The sequence below is a fragment of the Lissotriton helveticus genome, chromosome 12 (assembly GCF_964261635.1).
Source record: "Lissotriton helveticus chromosome 12, aLisHel1.1, whole genome shotgun sequence".
In the NCBI taxonomy this organism is placed as follows: Eukaryota; Metazoa; Chordata; class Amphibia; order Caudata; family Salamandridae; genus Lissotriton; species Lissotriton helveticus.
The window spans coordinates 247963718-247986690 of NC_136073.1; the positions used below are offsets into that span (position 1 = coordinate 247963718).

At 43.1% G+C, this 22973-nt stretch overlaps 1 protein-coding gene across 1 annotated transcript in view; it reads left to right on the forward strand.

Moving 5' to 3' along the window:
- Positions 1–18548, forward strand: part of SPIRE2 (spire type actin nucleation factor 2) — a 230843-nt gene extending 212295 nt beyond the window's left edge. The window contains exons 14-15 of the mRNA XM_078670918.1: positions 3638–3753; positions 9857–18548. Of these exons, the coding sequence (XP_078527044.1) occupies positions 3638–3753; positions 9857–10073 (333 nt within the window). The 3' untranslated portion in view covers positions 10074–18548. The remainder of the gene's footprint in view (positions 1–3637; positions 3754–9856) is intronic.
- Positions 18549–22973: the final 4425 nt, after the last annotated feature.

Sequence of the window (22973 nt, forward strand, 5' to 3'; positions counted from 1 at the left end):
CAGCGAAGTGAAAGAAGTGACCAAAAGGTATTGAGACACTGGTGTATGGATGAAGAGGGGCATCAATGCAGTCAAGTGTAAGTTGTCTTTCACTGTCATGTATACAAGGGCGAGGCTACTTGTATCATGTCACTACATGTGTATAGTTGTGGTTACTCATGGAGTAAAATGAAGAAGGGTGAGCGAAAGCTGTTCATCTGGTTGTGCCTACAACGTTTGGGTTTATTGGCTAAATAAAATAAAAAATAGTTAGTTTTCATCTCACAACATGTAGAGGGTCTTCTGTTCAGCACTGAACCAGAGACATATGAGATAGCTGTCAAGCAAAAATCCCACCAAGGTTCCATCAATCAAAACAACTAAACAGGCATTGGCTAAGCAGAAAGGTCAAGCATTTGGGACCTATTGACTTTGTCAGCAGCTTTGGACGATGTTGCGCAACATTGCCAAAAGGTTAAAAAAAATAAGTGGCTGCGTCATTTTGTAGGTGAGAGCATGAGTTATTAGTGTGTCTACAAAGTGAAGTGAACACCATATTTTTAAATTTGCAGGTTCAAGATGGATCTATAAATTTAAAAAAATGAAAAAGAAGTAAAGCAAAAGCGCTCTTTATTAATGCGTAAGGCCCAATTTACTGTCTGCCCCCAAAAATCCAGTTAAAAAAAAAAAAGATGGTGGCCCTGGGGAGCAACGGGGAGTGTGTGGGCAGAGGGTGTAAAATCAGCACAATTGTGAGAGCAACATGGGGTGGGGGAAAAAGCACATAAATGCGAAAGCGCCACAGAGTTCAAAGGAGGAAGGGGGTTTTGCTGCGGAGAAGCACACGAAAGAGAGCTTGCAACACAAGGCAGACAGCAACCTGGAGCACTGGGGGTTGGAATTTGGATCACAGGCAGAAGGGATAACCTTTCTGAGGTTGAGTTGGGTTGTAGCACTGAGCCAGTGAATGCATTGAGGAAGACACTTTCCTATCATAGGATAACTTGCACCATCGAATGTTATGCATCAAAAAGTACATATTTTGCAGACCAGACTTATCCTTACTCTATGGCCTTTGTATGATGCCATCTCTCTATATAGTACACTAAAACAAAGTACACTCTTTAGAGTCCAGTGAGACCCAGATTGGTATCCAGAGGCAAATGTACATAATACTAACACTCTATTTGTGGTAGTGTGGGCAAGCAGATAGGTTTATCAAAGGGTAGTGCTAAGCATTTGTTGTACTCACAGAGGGAATAAATGAGACACACATTCAAGAATAGATCCAAGACCAATTTGCAAAACAAAATCGATTTTTATATAACGTTTGAGACCAAGAACTTCGTTCTAAAGTAAGTACTTTTTAAGATAGCAATTTTCAAAGTTCGCAAAATGAATTACTTTTGTGCGCAATTATGCACCACTGAAGTCAATGGGAAGAAATAAGAAAATGCATATAAAATCACACAGTTGGATCGGATTCAGCCGGGAGCAGGGTGCTGAGGTCGCTGGTAGCTAGTGCGCTACGAGCTACGAAGAAGGGGGTGACTTGAAAACACATTGCACAAAGGGAGTTAAAGAAAAATCTGAGGGGTCCCTCTCGGAGCAGGTCGCAAACGCCTCAGGACCACGGGAGCACAGCTGGATCGTCATACCAAGGCTGGTCGGGCTGGGTGCAGAGCAGATAGGTCAGCCGGGCTGCATGCGTCAAGATGTCCTTGCGGTCAGGAGCAGGCAGTTTGTAGAGGGGATTCCGGGACAACTGGGCCACTCACAAAGTGAGTCTCAGGAGTCTGGACGTCCCTCAACAGATGCTTACTGCCTGGGCAGTTGGAGTCCGGAGTGAACTCTTTGTCATGCTGTATGCAGCAGAGGTTCTGGCATTTCGGGTATTGGTGTGGCACACCTCTTGTATAGCTTGGTGTCTTCACACTTGGTGGGGAGACAGATTTGATCCTCCGTAACTGGTGTACCACTTTTGGTTTGGGTGTTGCATTGGAGTCGCCGGGGAGCAGCAAGTCGATAAACCCAGATTGTGCAGTTTGGTGCCTGTGGTTGCAGGGGAGTGGTGATTTATCGAAGAATGGTGGGCTCCGGGGTTTTTGGAGGCCTCAGAGTTGCAGGACGAAACAGCACACCATGATTGTTGAGTCCTTAAGGCAGCAGGCAGGGTTTGATGCCAAAATTATGCAGCAGGGGTTTAGTTTTCAGGTCAGCAGCTCTTCTGTGTCAGTTTCTTCTTTGTGTCTGTTGAATCTAAGTTGCAAGGTCCAGGGATGCCACCTAAATACTAAATGTAGGGGTGTTAAAGGGAATGACAAGTACTAGCCAGTAGGCTACCTACTATTCTAGCCCTGATAGGTTTAAGTATTGCCATGCCAAGATCGAGGAATTGGAAAAGTCTTGTCCACATCACCTTCCTCGCCTTAGTGGTGGTGCTGGCTGAATGTGGGCACACCTCCTAATCTGACTAATTTTCCCGCCTGTCCTCCCGCCAAAGGTGGAGCAGGACAGGGGGGTTCGCATCCTCCACTATCTGGAGATGCCTGGGTTGCATTTAAAAGGGGGCATTGCCATTGAAGCTCCTTTCCTGGAAGGCCATTACAGCCTGGGAGAGGTGTGAAGCAACTCTGCCCACAGTAGGATTTGTTTCTGGTCTCTGAGAGCGCTGGCTCTCACCCTGACGTCAGAAACATGTCTGATGGTGGCAGGCTGGGTATGACTAGTCAGAGACCACACAGGTGCCTGGTAGGTTTTCAGAGGGCCCGCTAAGGTGACCCCAGGGTGCATTTATTAATAAATCCAACAGTGGCATCAGTGAGGATTTATTAATACAAGATGTTTGGTACCAAACATCTTTGGGTATAGTGAAGCCATCATGGAGCTAGGAAACTCGTAATGACAAGTACCCAGCCCATGTACTCTCTATGGCTTCCCTGTGCACATACAATATCAAATAATGGACTTAGATATTGTAGGGCCATAGCTGCTCAAGCAGATATGTCCACACATGGGGTATAAAGCACACTGCCTTAGGGCTATAAGGCCTGCAATTAGGGTGACTTACCTATACCTCATGCAGTGCCTACGGGCATGGCACACAGGGCTGTGTGCCATGTTGACTTTCCCATTTCTTTGCATCTAGACACACCCAGCAATGGCAGTCTGCATGGTGTTGGTGAAGGGTCCCTGGGGTGGTACATTGGAACTGCAGCCCTAGAGGACCCTCTACAGTTCCCATGCCCTGGGTACAGAGGGTACTATTTACTAGGGACCTATAGGGGTTGTGCCAATAATGGTACAGTTTTAGGGAAAGAACACTGGCACTGGGGACCTCGTAAGCAGGGACCCAGTACACCTCAGTCAAAGTTGCATCAAAAACCGACAACAAGTGTGTGTCGGTGTAGGGGAGTTACTGCAACAAGAACCCAGCTTCCTGCAGAGTTTTGTAAAAACACTCCTTTTGCCTAGCACCCCTTCCAGCATGGTATCCATTATGCTGGAATGCTCATCTGTTATTTCACATACTAGAATGGTTGTGTTCATGACTATTCAATCCAGCTCATCATACACATTTAAAACAGTGATACAGCAGTGTCACATCTGATTTCTTTTGTCTTTTTTTCTCTCCTCATTCATGTACCAAATTGAACAGATGAAGATTCCTTCCAAGAAGTTGGCACATATTCCTGTATACACAGTGGGCTTTGAAGGCCTTCCTGGATCTGTCACCACATGGGGAAACCCACCCAGAAAGAAAGATGCCTTCCAGTGAGTTTTCTGCTTCCCCTTCTTCTCGTGTGCAGCTATCATCTATTGACAATGTTTAATCTATATTGGAGAAGGTTGCCAAATTTCTTCTGGTCGAAAGGACATCATGTATCCAGTCTTGATATATTTGGTTACAATTCATTGTTATCTGATGTGCTAACCCAAGTGATGAAAGCAAGTCATGAATACATCCAATGCAACACATTAATATGTAAATAAAGCCCAGGACTACAGTCAGAGTGTACCATTGTAAAGGTAGCAACTACCACTGAGAAGACCGTCTCTGGCATGGCTGCTCAATGTTGGAAGTTGAATGAGAGACTAATAAACACATTGGGCCAGATGTACAAAGCAGTTTTCCAGTTGCAAACGGCCCAATTCCCACAATCGGGACATTTACGGCCGGAAAATTCTTTTTTCACATGAACAAAATGTAATTTGGTAACATGTTACCGATTCGCAATTTGCATTTGTGATATGGAATTTGGAAGGGGCATGTTTTGGGCGCTCCTTCCAAATATCGAAACGGTATGGTGTGTATCACTGTTTCAAATTCAAGTTGCAAAACAGTAATACTTTGCCACCATTTTGAAAGTGGTGGTAACCCATTCGCAAATGAGAATGTTGAAAAACGTACCACTGCCACACTCTTAAAAAATTCAACTTCAAAGTTTCATATTTTTTTTTAAACGCATCCCGTTTTCCTTTCAGGAAAACGGGCTGCATTAAAATAAAAGATTGCTTTATTTAAAAGCAATCACAGACACGGTGGTCTGCTGACCTCAGCAGGCCACCATCCCTTCGATGGCTGCGATTCATAATGGGTTTCAAATTGCGACCTACCTCATTAATATTTATGAGGTAGGTTGATTTGTGACCTACTAGGAATCGCGTTTTGGGGGGGGGGGGAATATCCTAGATTAGGAATACCTATTCCCTGATTGCGATTCTGAGATAATCACAATTAGGAAATCGGTATTCCTAATGTTTGCACATCTGGCCCTTTGTTCTCTAAACATAGTGCCTACATGACAAAAAGATTTGGAATTAACCAGTTAAGGTAGCTATGCAATAGTAATTCCGAACCTGAATCCACTGCTCAGATCTCAAACATGATGTCACAAAACACATAAAAAGTTACATCATGTTAGGAAGACCCATTTGGCATGCAAGGGGAAACCAGGGACTACTGTGCCTCAGCCTTGGGGGTGATGGTCTTTGCATCAGATGTTTCAGGATCTGTTCTACTATGGCCCTGCAAAACTAGGCCAAGTACAACCTCTTCAGCCCCTGACCCTCAGTGGTGGTGATGGGGAGCATTCACAGGCTTCTCAGAGAGATAATGTAGGGGCACACAAAGTCAGAACTTAGCAGTCACCTAACAGCACAAAAACTGATTGCCCAATCTACTGCTTTACTTTCGCAAAGAAAAGTACTTAAATACGCATGTAAAACTTAATACTTCACAGAAAAGGCTACAGGTACAATCACTTAACTTGCACTTGGACTATTCCACCTTGGGTCCTAGTCCCCTTCTCCTGAGTGCCCCTCCATTGTGTTATTATGCAGGCCCCCACTTCTGGGTTGGAGCTCTCTTAGGGCAGGTATCAAGGCTCAATGCAGATTAACCCAATGCATGGATTGTGTGCACAGTTGTCTTACACAGTCTCCAGGTTGCAATTCCCACCACAGTGGAGTTGTTTCAGTTCCTCAGGGCATGCAGATCACTCTCTTCAGTCTACCTGTTGTGACAGACCCACATAACACCAGGGGTCAAGCAGTTTCTCCCTGGGATAGTGATACCACCTGCAGAGTTGGCAGACACCTTCCCTGTCTTAGCAGGCAGGTTGGCTTCTAGGGACTTCAGGGCAGGGGAACAGCTTTTTCCATCCCGGCAAGAGTTTAAGTGATGGCCCCTCACCTGTGGAAAGCTGGCTCTCAGGCAAACACCAGCTCTGCTCGTACACTAGTCCTCTAAGTACCCTGTAGAGCACTCCCTTCCTTGGTCAAAGAGAACTTTGAATTGGAACAGCAAGTGGATCAGTGGCTCCCACCTTTATACAGTCATAGCAAATAAAAGATGTGGGTCCACAGTCTGACTTTCGGGGTAAAGGGGGGGGGGGTATTCTTTCAAGTCTCCTTTCCAAGGTGCTTAGAAAAATAGCCTTTGTGTACACAGTGATGCTCCTAACAGCAGGATAGTCTCAAGTCTGCAGTAGCCACAGCAGAGGAACAAAGAAGTGTGAGCTTTCTGCACCTAACAGCTGCACTGAATAGTGGTCAGGGGAGATATAAAAGGCTGGTCTCGTCTAATGGTGTCCCTTTCATATTAACAAGAGAGACGGAAGTCCAGCCCTTCACCCCCACTGTGAGCAGCTGGATTATTATTTGGGGTGTCTGCTCACCTCAAGGAAGTATCACAACTCTTGTCAGGGTGAACCTTTAAAGTTACTAAGTTAACCTGTGTTCAACTCCCTGATAGCTATGGAACAGAGTAGACGGCCTTACTTTAGGGCAATGTGTAAAGTATTTATGAAGTACAATAGCAGTAATAAAGTCAAACCACTAAGCAGTAAAAATCCGTAACAGAATATGAAAAATAGAGAAACAATGAGCCAAAAATAGAAAGGAATTATGGCAAAAGAACAAAAATCCCATAAGGGGAACTGGCTATAAGAATGTTTAAAGATTTAAGTGAAAATATCACCAAAAAGCAGTTAACACCATAGCTGCTGAGGATATTCTTCTCCTGTGCTGGGCCATAAAAAAAACGGGTGTGGTCATGACGAACTCAGCTCGTCATGAGCACCTGAGAGGTATATGCCATGATGAGCTGAGCTCGTCATGAGCACCGAAGGGGTTAACAGATGTGTCAAACTGTGACCTAGTTGCAATTTATTTGAAGCAGACCGGGATAGAGGCCTGGATGCATACACCAATTAATTGGTTGCAATAAAAATCTGGAAGTCAAAAGGTTTGAAAAACTTTCAAAGACTCATCCAAAAATGGACTTTGTAGTTTTTTAGAAGAAAAAGTTGTCTCCCCATGGGAAAAATCTGAAATTGTAGCCACTGCTGTGGAACTGCTGGTCAGATACCTGAGCAGGTTGGTCCCGCTAAGGCTTTAGGGCTTCTGATCTTTTGCTTAAAAAAGTTGATAAGTTCTACAAAAAAGGGATATTGGAGCGATTTAGCCATGGTAATATTAATTTTCTACCTGTCCCACTTTTAAATACCATGCACCCTGTCTTGTGGGCTACAAGGCCTGCATAGGGATGACATACTAATATTTAAAAGGGAGGTCTTAACCTGTCAAAAGGGTTATTTTGACAGGTCCCATTGCAGGTTTTGCACTGCAACAGTCAAGCTACACAGGGTAAACCATGTCGCCATGTTTGCACTGCCACTGTAGTGAATAGCCCAATAGGTACTGCAATCCGCCATTAACATTTAACTACCAGGCCCTGGGTGCAATTTCTACACCATATACAAGAACTTAAAAGAAAGTTCAATTTGCAAATAAGGACTAAGCCAAGTCAACCAAGTTGAAAGGGGGGCATAGAACCTTTACTCCTGGTATAGCAGGGGTACAGTGCACAAAGTTTTAAAACCAGCAGAAATACGGTCCAGCAAAAAAAGTGAAAAATCTTAGGAGACCATACAGAAAAGGTAGGGGTTTTCTACACCTACCATCTACGAACTGGCATTTTTAATGGAAGGCTAATCGACAGCTCCACTTAGCAAAATCCCCAGTTTGATATCTAAAGAAGCTCTTCTTTTCTGTCCCCCCCTTCATTGTCTAGGTTTACTCCCTTCAGCTTCGGGAATGGGAGCAATATACTTCCACTGTCTGGAAAAATAGTCTCACTTCCATTGTGTGCACAGCAACATGCTTGGGACTTCCAAAATAGAACGCAGAGGCCTCCATTACTGTTGCTTAATCATACACACAATGCACGTGCCCCACAGGACACATACACACTCCAGCATAACATAAACTTGAAATATTAGCTCTAAGATCTGGGTTAGTTCATAGAGGCAGAACCTTACACAAATAGGCCAGTTGGTCTCCACTCCTGTGACCCAGGTAAAAAAAGTCTAATCAGAACTAAGGATTCACAAAACATAGTATGCTGCCACCACAGCCATACATGCAGTAGTCCACTTCGAGGGGATGCTTGGTGCACCTCTCCAAGTCACATGACAGGTCCAGGACCTCATTCATGCCAAAGGACAGGCCTATATCTCTTCCCACAACTAGATCAGTGTGAGGCCTAGGGGCAACAATAAAGATACCAGATACTCATAATTGGGCCCTAGGGGCAGGGGAACACAACTGCACACCTCACAGGAAACGTTTCATTCTCAAAGCACTGATGACTTGACTGGGGATATCACATATCACATCATCACTGAGATCTGTGGCACCACTGAAGCCACCAAAGAACAATTCAGAATGCAGACCAGTAGCCTAAACCTCTGATGGTGTCCTGCGGAATGTGGGCGCAGAAAATGTTCTTTTGCCTTGCCCTATGCTAAAGTGTAGAGTTCAGGGACCAATAAGCCTAGGCTATCCTTTGTGATGCCATCTTTCAAATCATATTTGAGGACATGAGAAGTGCATGTGGGTGGGAGTTGGGTTGTATAGCGCCTTAAATAGTGACACTGAAAACTTGTAAAGTTTGTGTCATAGAATATTCTTCACAAAAAAACCCTTAACATGCTCATAATTTTTTTTCAGTAAATATATGTGCTTACTGACTGAAAATGCTTTATTAAAGGTAAATCATGGTTATTTATTCAGAAACATAAAATGATGTTTATTCCTATAAAAAATGAAAGTCCGCAATAAAAACCTCAGTTGAACAGAAATCACGATGCAAAATCTAAACACCTTTGATAGCTCCTACCGTATCGCCCTCTCAATACAGTGCTCATAGTCTCTATCATGAAGTTACAGATGGCATCACCCATGACATAATCAATAACATTAATTAAGCTCCAGAAGGTGTAAGCGAGACTCTGCACCCAGAATAAAAGGCCATAGCATATATACGAGTCAAGTGAGTTGTGGCTCGTCGACGTCCCAACACTTCACAATGATTACAAAAACAACTATTACACTTGTTATGTGCATATGTACATTGTATTATAGTTACGAGTAAGTTGAATTTAGATACAAACACCATTTAGTAAGATATCTAACAATTTTGGCTCATTCTGACTTATTTGGAAAAAGGAAAAAATGTATGCATTCACAGATCTAATTTCTTTTTTTTCTCGTATTTCATGTATATTGGTTGGGGGCAAAGTTATATGGAAGGTCCTGAAATAAGCCATTGTTGTTGTAAACAGAAATCCAATGCAACTTGTTGGTCTCAACTACAACAAAAATTACAGGACAGATTAACGCTTAATTTGGCAGGAACAAATGGTTTGTTCTAACTTTAAATTATATGTACTTTCAGGTACATTTCCATAGTATGTTATAAAATATAGTCATTTAATAAAGAGAAACATCTGATTGGAGCTCAAATATTTGAAAATGTCTAATCTTAAAGAGGGCATCCAGTAAATGATGTCACAATAACCCTAAAAAACATCACATAAACAAACATTTTCCAACACTATTGTTGGCGAGTGTTAGAGATGGAAAACTCACAAAGAGAACTGTCTTTTCTTTACATTGGATGCCCCTCTAAGTTTAAGAACCTCTCACTTGGGATAAAAAGTAACAATACAACAGGGAGGGTTATGACAAAACTAACACTAAAAAACTCAAGGACACTTGAAAGAATATCCTAACAAATCTCTATAACTGTCAAAGAAACGTACATTATGCTCGAGTTACGTAATAAATCTTTGAAATTGGCCACTTGTGGGTAACATTAAGCTTAATTTTTGCTCTCTTTTGTGGACAAAAAGGGCTAATCAGCATTACAGTAAACTTGGCCTGAAGGTACACTCTGGTCTAACACAGCCCCTTTGTTTGGTTTGATGTAAATCTGTTCAATATATTCTTTGACAGTAAACCTTTTTCCTCCTTTCTTAGTTGACATTGACACAAAAAGCATTCAGATCTAATTTGTCTCCTTATCTTCCAGGTCCCTGAGGGGCACTTCATGGCGGAGCGTGGAAGAGGAGTTCCCTCACATCTATGCCCATGGCTGCATGCTTAAGGATGTATGCAGAGACTGCACCAGCTTTGTTGCTGATGTCATCACTTCAAGCCGTAAGAGTGTGGACATCTTGAACAACACACCGAGCCGCAAAGCCAAGCCGACGCAGTATCATCACAGCAGAGCAGCACCATGGAAGTGAGCTGCTGTCTCAACAAGCTTACCAAAGGAGTGGAAGAACAGCATCTCCTTGGGGGATATCGCCATTGGCCTTCTAATATTCAGCGCCTCCAGAGCTTCAGATAGTACCATGCTTTACTGCAGCTAATCGCATCTTCAGAAACCTCCACTATTTCCAAAATTAGCTAGTTCCGGGGGACGGTGCTTTAAAAACTCAACGCAGCTGTTCTTGCATGACGGTACAACATTCTGCAAGAGGGTGAAAAAGAGTTCAATGCTTCAGCACCTGAATTCACATGCTGCTTGAATGGTATAGTGAAAAGCCTGTCCCCTGATGAAACACACAAATGCCTTATCACCTGGATTTTTGGCCAAAGTAGGTCTCTGCTGCAGTTAATCAGCACTTTTCTCCGAAAAATTGATTGAAGCCGTTTGATTGCAAGTCAGAGCAAAGTATCTCTGGATTTTGGTCAATTGCCCTCTGCAAAACCCGTTTGCAAGGCTATCATCACTCCAAATTCTAAAAAAGACCTTTAAAAAAGCAAGAATATGGGGACATTATTATACTTCCTTTCTTTAATCACTGAAACACATATTGAAGGATACATCTAAGGATGATGTCTGTATTCTCGAGCACACCTATAGACTTCAACAACGTATCGGAGAAATAGGCACATACGCAGCAACGTTTTTGCACGTTCAAGCAAAGAGATGCTCACGCTGTATACATGTGGTGTAAAGAATATGGGCCATATTGGTATCTTGTAGCAAAGTGTATGGATCATTTCATTGTACAGTTAAACAGACAATATCAGCAAGATAAAGGAGAGATGTGTATACAGACCGTATCGGTGCGTTGGAGAGGTATTCGGACCATATTGGTGCTTTGAGACTTGTCCGAACTTGGCAACCTGTTGTTTTTATCTGTATATCATGTGACGCTGTCATCCTCGATGGAAAGTGTGCTGGGTCAATGGGCCGGGACCATAGATCTACTATGTATTTGCAGGCAGAGCTCTACAGGGACATTGTGCATGATAGGCTGCACACAGCTTGCCTGGGTGCACAGCATGTCCAGGCACTGTATTTTAAAGGCATGGGCAGGGTGTTGTGAGAGTGCTCGCCCGTTGCGCCCCAGTATGGACAGAGCACAAATGAAATTTGTCATGGGTGTTTCCGACAGTACATATGGCTATTATTCTACGTTGACTATTTACATGGGGTCCCACTTTTGTCTCAGCTTCCATTATTCAAAGATAGGCTAATATCCTAAAGCAGCAGATATATAGGCCAAGGCTTTCAAATGCACCTATATTCCAGTGCTAAACGCAGCTTGGGGGTGGGGGTCTCTTTCTGTGTATGGAGCTATCCCGTGTTGGATGCAATGCAAGTACAGTGCATCTATTTCAATATGCTTATGCATGGTTCTGTTTTATATTCCACACACAGGTATGGCAGAGGCTCAGTTCTTGGTTGAATTCCATGTGCAATACAGAGATCTCAAGAGTCCCTTTTCTGGACTGAGCTATGCGAGCCTCACAGCACAACCAGCATCACAGTTTCCAGTTGAATTTCATGTAATGCAGTAGGCAGATATCCCAGTCTCTCGTTGGGTCCACCTGAATACACATATTTCAGAGTCTCAAATCCTTAATGTGGTATGTGTGCCATGAAGTTATTGTCCCTGTGTTCTTGTTGGTTGTTGGGCTCCATATAGCAGTACATGTCCCAGCATCGTAGTTCTTGTTTGGATTCCAAGTGTCAAAGTTATATCTAATTTCCCCAGGGTTCCCTGAGCCATGCCAATATTCCAGGGCTCTTCATTTTGCTTGAATACTGGGTGCCATGAATCTATCTCAACTGCATACTTGTTGCTGGGTATCCTATGCCTGGGTTTATAGAGATATCTATGCCTCCAGGGTTGCCAATGCTTTTTGGATTCCATGCACATAATCCAGTTTCCTGTTTTCTCAGCTGGTTCTATTTATCTTGCAGATATACCTTTTAGAATGTGGATATCACAGTTTATAGACTGTGTGTATACAAGGGTAAATTTACAGAACCCCCACCCCCACCACCTCTCAATCTACAGCTGCTTTCTATGTGCATGCTATGCCAAATATAAAATGCCTTCTGCAGTTGGTATCAGCATGCATGCCATGCCAAGGTCATAGGGATATGAATTAGCTGGGAGGGTTGTCATCAAAGTCTGCAGGGGCCTCCTGGTAGGGTTTGAGCCAGTAGGAATATTATTGGCTTTAAAGACAGTCCTTAACTGCTGCATGATAAGCTTCAGATAAGAAGTCCCTATCAAATGGACACTGATTCATAAGTTAGTCTGTATGTATACCAAAACAGTATCAAAGAGATCACAATTTAAGGCTGTTGTTGTGTATGTGTGCCATGTCGGTAAGAAGCAGACACAGATTTAGGGCCTCTGTGCTATGCCCATATCACTGGACCCCAATTTGCAGTTCCTGTCAGTGTGCCTACCATGCCAATATAAATAGACCTCCTGTTTGTAGCTGCTGAGTGAGCTGCTTTGTGTGCCTGCATGGCATGTAACCGTAACAAGGAATGCCACTCATCACTGCAGTTTGTTTAAATGAACTGGACATATTGCAGAGACTCTCAATGCACAGCTTCAGTCTCTATCCATGCCCTGCCAATATCATAAGAACTTCCAATGCCACATCTGCATGCCATTCTAGTATCACCCCATAGCCAGTAGTGCATAGTTGGCTTTGTGCTGTATTATAAAGCAATCTTTGCTGCCTAAGGTCTTGGCATACTGCAGCTAGTTTCTCATGCCTAGGAAGGTAGACCAATAGCAAAGGGACCCAATGAAGATGGGTAATGTGTGTACAAATGCCAATCCAGTGTAGCATAGACAACGATTGCTGGGTGCGTTTTGTATGTATACCATCCCAATACCATTGGGGCACAGCTATTTCATTAAGGGGCACATATTTCATTCATCTAACCACATTTGTCCTATACATCACATTAAGCTGTTACTAAATGCACATACATCTGTTTTGTGATCTACATGGAAAGAGTGTTGTATTTTCACAAGTGATCAGTATTTCATTTAATTTGATGGGCTTATAGAAGCAGGGGGCATTCAGAGGTGGTACGCACCCCATAAGGCTTAGAACGGAAGGGCCCGGATGTCACATCCTTGTGTGCGGTCCTCCTTTCGGCAGTGGTGTAGCAAGAGGCCTTCAATCCTATCCGGCTGTAAATGGGATGTGTTTAAGTGGCAGTACACTTTGAGGTGTAAAGTCTCATATCCCTGTACATGTACTATGCCAATGCCATGGTGCATGGCTAGCCCCATGTTTGTATGAGTGCCATTTTTAAGCACCACTGTGTCCAAGCCCTGGCAGTCTGATTCCTCCATGTACCTGTATTTGGACAGGACTATGACCTAAATTTCACATGTTGGTGTAGGTGCAAGAGCTGGTGCTTAGTGCATGCCACAAATAAGACACTGACAGATGACCAGTCCATGAATGTTATGTCCATGGTTATATGCCAAGTCTACACATTGGCACATGTAACAGCACCAAATGTTACATCGCTGCATGAGTGCCTTTTCGAAGCATCTGAGCATGACCAGACCTTGCAGTCAAATATGGTCATGTCCTAGCGCCCCTTGACCAAAGCTAAGGAACATCTGTTCTGTTAGGGGGACAGCTCACATTTTGAACACTGAAGGAAGTAAACTAACAATCTGGATGCTCATGTGTTTGCACATACTGCTATCTGTGCCCTGAGAAATAGTATTCGACAAGCCTGTCAGCTTCCCTTACCTTTAGTACTCGCTCTCCACCTCAAGAGGGGTCAAATATGTTTGGGCGCAGTTTCTCAGCGGTCTCCCTCATGCCTATTTATAGTGTCAGGAGTGTTTGAGTCGTATCCACCCCAAGCAGTTCTCCTATATTTTTTAACTTAGACAGACAAGACCTGATTGTCCCCTTGGATGGAACTCTTTGAAAGCCCTACTGCTTATAATTTAGGGAATTCCTTGATTTGATTCAGAAGATACAAAAATCTTTTTTACATATCTCCACCGGCCGGGTGATTTGTGATTTCCAATAAGAACTTCCTAAAAGAGTACGAAATCTAGAACACACAAGATGGGCGTCTCTCATGAACCACACCACTGGTGGCAATTGCCAGAGGGCAAGAAGTCCTAACACAAAGGCACAGCCTGAGACGGTCACATGGCCAATCCCAGGGTTCCCCGTGAGGTGCCTATCCTGTCTAACATGGGGTTTGTCATAGAAGGCTACTGTGACCTTGCACTGTGCTTTCTAGATGCCTTCTTTGCCTCGTCTAAGCAAACACAATTAGGACCCAGGGATGAAGACTGTTTCATCTCACTTGTCTCTTCTGGGCTGCCTAATCACCTCACTCTCAACATGGGCTATACGTATCCACCAATGATGCTCCCTGTAACTTCATCATGCTCGCACACAGATTCCTTCAGATTCTTCCTCAGCACCCTCCATCAGCCCCTTCACAACACACTCCTTATTGTTTCCTTTAAAAAATGTGCTGTTCACCCATCTACTCTGCCTATTGCCTGTCCTGCTCCTCCTTCCTTTGCTCTTAGGGTCCACAGGATCACTTCCATCATTCTAGATTAATAGGACTTCTGGTGCCTCTTGAAGATCTCCAACATCACCAGTTCCCAGTTGGTTGTAAACACTCATGCAGATTCCTCGGTTGATTGAGTAAATGAGCTTGACAATGAGGACTTCATGAAGATAAGCACCATCCATTTTCTTGTGTTTGAGGCCACCAGTTTGATAGGGATTTAATTGACACATTTTCAAACTTAAGGTAGTTTTGGGCTCTGTACTACTGGCCCTGTCCAGAAGGGGTTTATCTATTCTGTTACAGCCTGGTGTTCTTATGTGCTTAGTGTGGTAATACACCAGTGGCAGAGGTATGGTTTTTCCAACACTGTTGGCAAAAAAAGGTAAACAATAATTTCCAAGCACCTGCTGATGAGAAGTTGTGTGCATAGACTCATGTTTAGTGCTAGCAGAATATATTGATTTCAGTAACGAAATAGTGCTATCTAAAAGCATCCCTGTACCTACACCAGGTTAGTGCTGATGTGTTGAAAACTGAAGATATGGACAAAAATTGAAAATCTGTATCAGGCACAAACTCGCTGGCTTACATTAGGAATGTTCCAGGAGATTGTCTGACAGATGGCTAAAACACCGACAGCTAAATTGCAAAGCATGTGACCATGTGGATACAGATGCTGTGGGTAAGACCTTGGGACCTGCAGTACAATGACAAACCTGGCTTCACTGCTCTGGCTTGCTGTCAGGAGTTGAAGGACACAGTAGTGGACTTCTCTCTCATGACATTTTCTTCTTTTCCACCACAAATTAGGATGCCTAAATCGTCTCAAGTGCTGGAGTCCTTTTAAAATTAGGCAGATTTAAAGCTTATTGTAAATTTGGTGGTTTTCCAAAATGCAGTGCTCAACACAGTAGGTATTTGCGTCGTCATAGGACGATGAATACCCTTGTTGTTTGCATCAAAAACGACAACTGCTTAGGCCTCCTATGTTCCATCAATGATTGGTCAAGCTCCCTCTTCCACAGTCTTCCTTTTTCTCTCCACACCTAGTAGAATCCGAGTTCCTTTTAGAGGTGCAGTGACTTTTGAATCAACCATAGCTTCAATTAGCACTTCGACGTGGTGAACAAAGAGCTGGAAAATGAATATACTATGCAGAATCTCCGCTTCACAATCTCTTCCGTCTTACAAAAGTCCTTCAGGGTTCTCACTTTGGAACAGATCATACCCGCTTACCAGTCGAGGATTGATTCTGTGTAATGGAAGGATGCTTATTTCAACAAAGGTAATAACACTTGTTTGCAGCTTGAAGAGTAATTGTCTATACAACGCTCCACAAAATGTACTCTTTATCGGGGTGTCAGAAGATGATGTTATAATTACTCAGCTCGAACATTAATGCCCTGGAAAAACAGAAAGGGAGTGTCAGCCCTACCAGGAATCAAGCCTACGACCTGCAGGTGTGGGTGTCTGGTTAGATGCATTACAGCTATTACTAGTAATTAATACAACTACAACGTACTCTCATTTTCCGAGATTTGCCCTACATGTATTATTTAATCGTGTGATATTGGCTGGTTATTTTATGCCTCTTAAGTGGTCAAGCCTGCCCCTTCTTGGTTGAATGAAGGAATACTTCTCAGGAAGTATTGGTCTTCCTACGGCACAGAACCTCCCTCCTATTGGATTTCAGTCTCCCAAAGAGTGAGATGAGGTCATCTCTAGTCCCATCTCACTGTCTGCCATCAGGGTTTTCAGGATGGCCGTTTGGGAAATCGTTCACCCTGCCTAGAGATCAGGATATGACTCTTCAATTTCTTTTCATCCAATTATCACGATATGGTAGGTCCAAAGGACATTTGTCACTGTGGCTGCTTGAGTTCTGGTGGCCCTCCATGCATGACTCAGAATGGTCCATGCTTAACTACAGCCATTACAGCACTGGGCCAGGAGAATGATGCTTCTTCAAGCTCCTATCTCCAAAGTCATGATGCAGATCTAGAATGGTAAGGTGCCACAGTCTACAGGCTGATAGGCCCTCCTTTAAAATGCAATCGGGGCCGCTGACCACCCATGACCCTTACCTGTAGTGCACTGTTTACTTCATATCTATGTTATTAATTCAGATAGTTGGCTAGGCCATATAAAGGTTTTTCCTATAAGCCTACAACCTAGGTATACAACAATAAGGTTGTGATCTATAAAGAAAATCTCAATATAACCACCCAGAAGGCGGGAACTCCTTTTCCCAGCAATGCAGACTGGCAGTGTATTTGGGTGCTAGGCAAGGAAATTCTGTTCTCTGTCATGCATGTGACTGGGTCAGAATGTGCTGGGGAAGATGTTCAGGGGTCTGATATATTCAGTGGAACAATGATGTGCTTCCAGACTGGCAGTTATTCAAGTACAATCTTTTCTGGTACCCTGCAAAAAGTGGAATGCATACTTTTGGATGGTCAAGGACCAAACTATCTTGGGAGATTAATGATCAACTTGTAGAGAGATGTGCATTGATCCCTTTCAGTGTCTCCTCCAGTTCCCTTGATCCAAAAGATCATCTAAATGTTTCGAAGAAGCCAAAGATGTGGCATCATTCGGCTGGGCCCCAGCACACCCTCATTCGGCTCCCTCTGTGGATAATCTCATACATTAGCAGTGGAGCATTTTTCTACATCATTTTTCTCAATCATTGAGCTTGTCTATTTAGCTCTTAAGACATTGACCACCAATATGGCCTGTATTAGCATAATGGTCAGGACCTTCATGCAGATATGAAATATTCCATTACGCCAACGAAAAAAGCAAGTGGATCACATTATGTCACTAGGATTGATAAAAAATGATTAATTCACTTTGGTGTACTATGTATGGAATCACACACGTGCCTGGCCTTCCAAATTACTTTGAGCTATATAAAAATAACCAGTCCCCTCCTGCACTACATGGACGGCATCCCTAGAAAATCTGGGGATATACATTAACGAGTGAGTAGCAGTCATTAAGGTTAGTACTTTGCATTTCTCTGTATAAAGATCACGTTTAAGTACGGCTGCATTGCTGTTAGTGTCACAGCTTCACGTATGTGCCATGCTGAGGCAGTGGTACATAACCATGTCCTGAATGTCACATTCTGTATATGTGCCATGTGTTAGAATGAGTGCATGTGTGGGCAATGAATGTAATTTGCACAATTAAAAGTAATTTGTGACCAGGCCATAGATGCCATGTCCACGCACAAGCATATGTGCCTCATTTAACTGTCACGTAACCAGTCACACTCCTGCATACGTGTCACATTTCTACAGTCTTCCATATGTGTCATGTTTAGGTGCCGTGGGATCAGCTGACAATAATTGTGTGCCACATTTAAACATGGGTGCCATTATACGCCTCCATATGCCACCTTTAATAGTTGGGTCATAACAAGGCCCAGAAAAACATGAACCTTCATGAGTATTACACTTACTACTGGACAGTCAATGGGTTTCGTACATTGTGGTATAAACTCGTTAATTAAGGACTGGCGCATGTACATTTTCTGATGTTTCTATGGACAATAAGACAAAACAGCTTTGCCAGAATCGAATCATCAGCACTGTATCCTAAGCTGGTTCCCACGCTACCGCCAAGGACCCAGAAACAGCATACACATCCTCACTTCACTGGAGAAAGAGACATACTGCACCTTCACTGTTCCCTGGGCTGCTAGCAAGAACCCGGTCCCTGATGAAGGTGACACAATGTGCTTTACTTAAGTTACTGTTTTTGCAGAAGTATTTGTGGATATTTATTTTTCTGTTCACTTTGTGTTTTGGCACCGGAGTGCACGCTCACCAGAATGCCCCCTCCTGGATTATCAAACCACAATAAAGATTGTTTCTTTGTTTTTTGCCTTTCTCAGCTGTCTGTGATGTGGAAGCTGCTATTGGAAGCTCAGCACCTCTGCCTGGGATTGTATGGAGACCTCGGATTTTTCCAGTGGGAGGGGATGCTCACTTATCGTCTGGAGGCTATAAGAGATTTTTGCAAAGCGTTATAAAGAAACTAAGCACGGTTCTGGAAGGTCTGCAGTTATACTTCATTTTTAGGTCCCATCTAGTAAGCGCATGCGCTGTCTCTTCAAGACATGCTGCATCTAGGATATGGGCTTCAACAAACGCCCATCTTTTTCATTGGTTCGTCTTGTTGTCCTTTAGAAATGCTGGCTTTTCATTGGTGAATACACTTAGTAGGCCCTTCTTTTGGAATTTTACCATCCCCCTGTTAGGACTGGCCCTGTTACATGTGTTCTTACTCTTCAGGTTATTTATACTTTGAGAGTACTCTTTTTTTGGGTGGCCTGACTCGTGAAGTGTCCTGTTTACTTGTGCAATAAAACTTTGATCCGCTTCATTTGCTCGCCATCCCTTAGTCTCCCCATACCTCCCCCAAAACTGCTCACAGACCCCCACCACCCCTCCGGGGCCACTGCTCGTTTTTCATTTGGTTAATTTACCATGATTTGCAGGGCAGTGCCCTCATTTAATCTCCCATTGCAATTTCCCCCATCCCCCTCGCACAACATTGCTTGCCCGCCCCCACCTCCGAGATCGCTAAATTGATTTCCTATTGTCTTATTGTTATTTTAAATTAGTAGCTTTCGTTTATATACCGCAGCTATCCAGGAGCTCGAGGGAAATTAAAAGATCAGCATGTAATCACAAGATTTTGAGCCGACAAGACTTGAACAGAGATCCCCAGCTCCCCAGTCGGCAGCTCTCACTCTGCACCACATCCTTTCCCTATCCATGTTGCAGGGTGAAGTACCTTATGTGGCCAAAAGAGGTCACTAAGGACACCTTGTGGCAGCCTGTGATACTGCACCCTCACAACACTGCTTGCCCGCACCCACCTCCGAGCTCGCTGCATTGATTTCTTAGCGTTATTTTAAATTAGTAGCTTTCATTTATATAGCGCAGCTATCCAGATGCTTGGGGGAAATTAAAGGATCAGCCCATAATATCAGATTAGGAAATTTATGAGTCCTTGCCACAGGTTTACCCATGATGGACAAGCAATGGGATTTAAGATTTTTTGGGCCACAAGACATAACTAAAGTTTTTGTTAGATTAGTTTCCAGGTTCAAGTGGTCCATAAAGTCTATGAAGGCGTCCAACAATATTTTGAGGTTCTTCAGAGGAGCACAGATTCATCAGCATACAGTAATAAGGGGACAGGCTTGTTCTTTATAACTGGCATCTCCTCACCTTGAAGGCCCCTAGATCTTGTAAAACTAACCCTCTTCAGTGTTTTTCGAATACTTTTGTTTGGTAAGTAACCACACGAAAACTGTGAAAGAAACAAAAATCCAGCCAATTTCAAGAAACACATTATAAACGGAAGCCTCTGCATCGTCACTTTCCTCATAAATTAGTTTATTTCTTAGCTCCCCCAGAAATATTTGCAGCGAAAATATCAAAGTCCATCAATATCTGGTTTTTAGAGATGGATCACTGGGGATGTAGTAAGAGTGAAATGATCAGGGGACAATTTAAAAAAAACTTTAAATACAAATGTTAAACAAAGATTGTGTCCCTCTATTCCATTTTTTCCTTTTAATGCTGCAGGCCATTGGCTCTGCCACATTTCATCTAAACCCAAGACCACTAGGACATTTCAGACCTCCAATAAGGGAACCGTGTAAACTGGCAGGGAAATAAACTCATTTCTTCAAACCACGATCATGAGCTCTAGGTAAACTTCCAAAAGGCCTTGCCTTCAATGCTAATGTGATGCTACTGTGATTCAGATTGAATCCCATACTTCTCAATACTTCCTTTTTGGTACCAGTTTTACGATGACTACTCTCTCTGGCACACTATAGTTTCTCACCAATGCAGGGACTGCAGTAGGATGCTCCCACAAGATTCTATAATTGAACCTCTTCTTGGAGGCCATACAGAACTTGAAAATGTTTCTTTACCCATTCACTCACCGGCACTGAATCTAGTTTATGAGTGCGTTCGAAGACTCCACCAGAAATGATGTGTTGGCTGATAAACAAAGTACCACGCTCACTGGTGGACTCAATTTCATCCTTTTATTACCAACCCACCCACCTCCACAGGTTAAAGGATATAAAAAATTACAGCAATTAACAACAGATACAGAATACATATAAGGTACACGGATACAGTTGATGCCGGCATATCCAACAGAAAAATGCTACAATTTCTAATTCCTATTAGATTCACCACATTCCCTACTTGAACAACCGAAAGTACATCAAAAAGAGGAGAGCTGCTGATATTATACCTCCTTAACCCCTTCGACGCTCATGACGAGCTGGGCTCGTCATGCAGTAGCCTCCTGCTACGCTGATGACGAGCCCAGCTCGTCATGTAAAGTGGTATCTGCACATTCCCAGCACAGGAGAAAAATCCCCATAGCGTTCAAGGTGTTAAAGAAAGAAAGATAGTAATATTGCCACACCAAATTGCGATTGAGCAGAGGTTCTCACCTCCGGGCAATAATGTTTTGTGCAACTATCTAGGGATAGGGGACCAAGAAGTGGCAATACAAAAAGACTGCACTGAACAACGATCAACTTGCAGCCGCACATCCTCCGGAATTAGCCCTAAAACCCCATCAAGAGTGTTTACCAGTCATCTCATTACTTTGTTTTACTTCCCAGGAAATACTTCAGGATATAGTCTTCTTTCAAACTGAATAGTCCATCAGTTGGGCCTTGTAAGAATAAGAAGGTATTCTGATCCTTACTAAATTGGGCAGAAATTATGTATCTAATAATACAAAGCACTTTCATAGTCAAGTCTGTGAAGCCTGTCCTGCGCCTTTGATGGATGCTGAGGGGGAAAGAACTACAGGTAACAAAATGCAAACCATACACCATTAAAATAAAAAAGAAGGTATACCTGGGAAGCACCTTCTTCTTATGAAACACTTTGAAAGAATGTGAAACAGATAGAACCTAAAGCATGATGATTATTCCAGCAGAAGTGGCGAAAACCATAAAAGCAACTTTCCTAGAAACATTTCAGTTAACAGGAGTGCATTGGTTCCATTAGAGATCAATACTGAATTTGATCCCAACCAAGATATGAAAAGGCCGTGGTCGGGCAGTAGTTTTTCTATAAACTTCTAAGAAACAATGGTACATGTGGCAATCTGAAAAAGAGCCGTGCTTGGAGAAAGAAAAACGACCCAAGATAGCGGCTAACTAGCTCTTCACTGCGCCAATATTAATTCCGTATACCACCTGCAAAAATTTGAACTGCTGAGTCTCACAATTTGTTAATTCTGTGCAATTGCAATAAAAAAGATTTTGTCAAAAAAATGTGAACTGCACAATCTATGTTGCCTGAACCTGCAAACAATCAGCAGACTGAATACAGCATCAAGACGTGAGATCTTACTACATTAGTTAAAGGTCTTTGAGCTGCCAAAAGGCAGCCAAAAACTCATTAGGTAACTAATATGGTGAAAGAGCAAGCCTCTCACTCTCTGGGCATGAAGACTGAAGACCCTGAAGTTGGGAATAAATAATTGTCCTCTGTTTCGAGCTCGAATGTCCTCTTTCTAAAGAAGAGGCAACAGAGGTGCGCAGGTGAAAAGGTCTGGATCCCATGGGAGACAATTTCAATCCAGATTGATAAGAATGGCAGGAGTCTTGTGAAACTGAATATTTTAAACCACCATGTGCATGTATGGCAGGGAGAAAAGAAAGGAGAGTAATGAAAAATGCAATTCCACTTTAGAGATAAAGCACCTCCTAGAGATTGTCCCAGAGGAACTCCTAAGAACAATACGGGGGACACATTGTTACTCCATGGTGGCAAAAGTTCTAGCCAGAGGAGACCCACATCCCAGAAAAATCCTGGGAGCGGCCTCTGGATGAAGATGTCACTCATGGCTCACCGAGAAAGGTCTGCTGAGGAAGTCTGCAATTTCATTTTACTTCCCATTTAGATGAAGTGATGATGCTAATAGACCAATTCCTCTGTCTTTGTCCCACTGCCAGAGCTCCAGCACTTCCTTGCACAGTGAAAGAGATCCTGCTCCTCCTTGATTGTTCGGTTGATTGTCACACATTCTCACTACTCTTACCTAGGTACTTTCGCTCATGCCTCAGGCTTCATCCTGCTGCTTGTCTGTGTGGAGACCCAAGTTAAACTGATCGAAGACAGATCTGGAATCACATTAAAGGTACATAGGCAATGGTTAAACTGCCTGATGTTTTCCTAGCATATCTTGGGATTCATGTGGGCTGCTACAGATTTCCTGACAAATGACATGCAGCAATAGCTCTTGATTC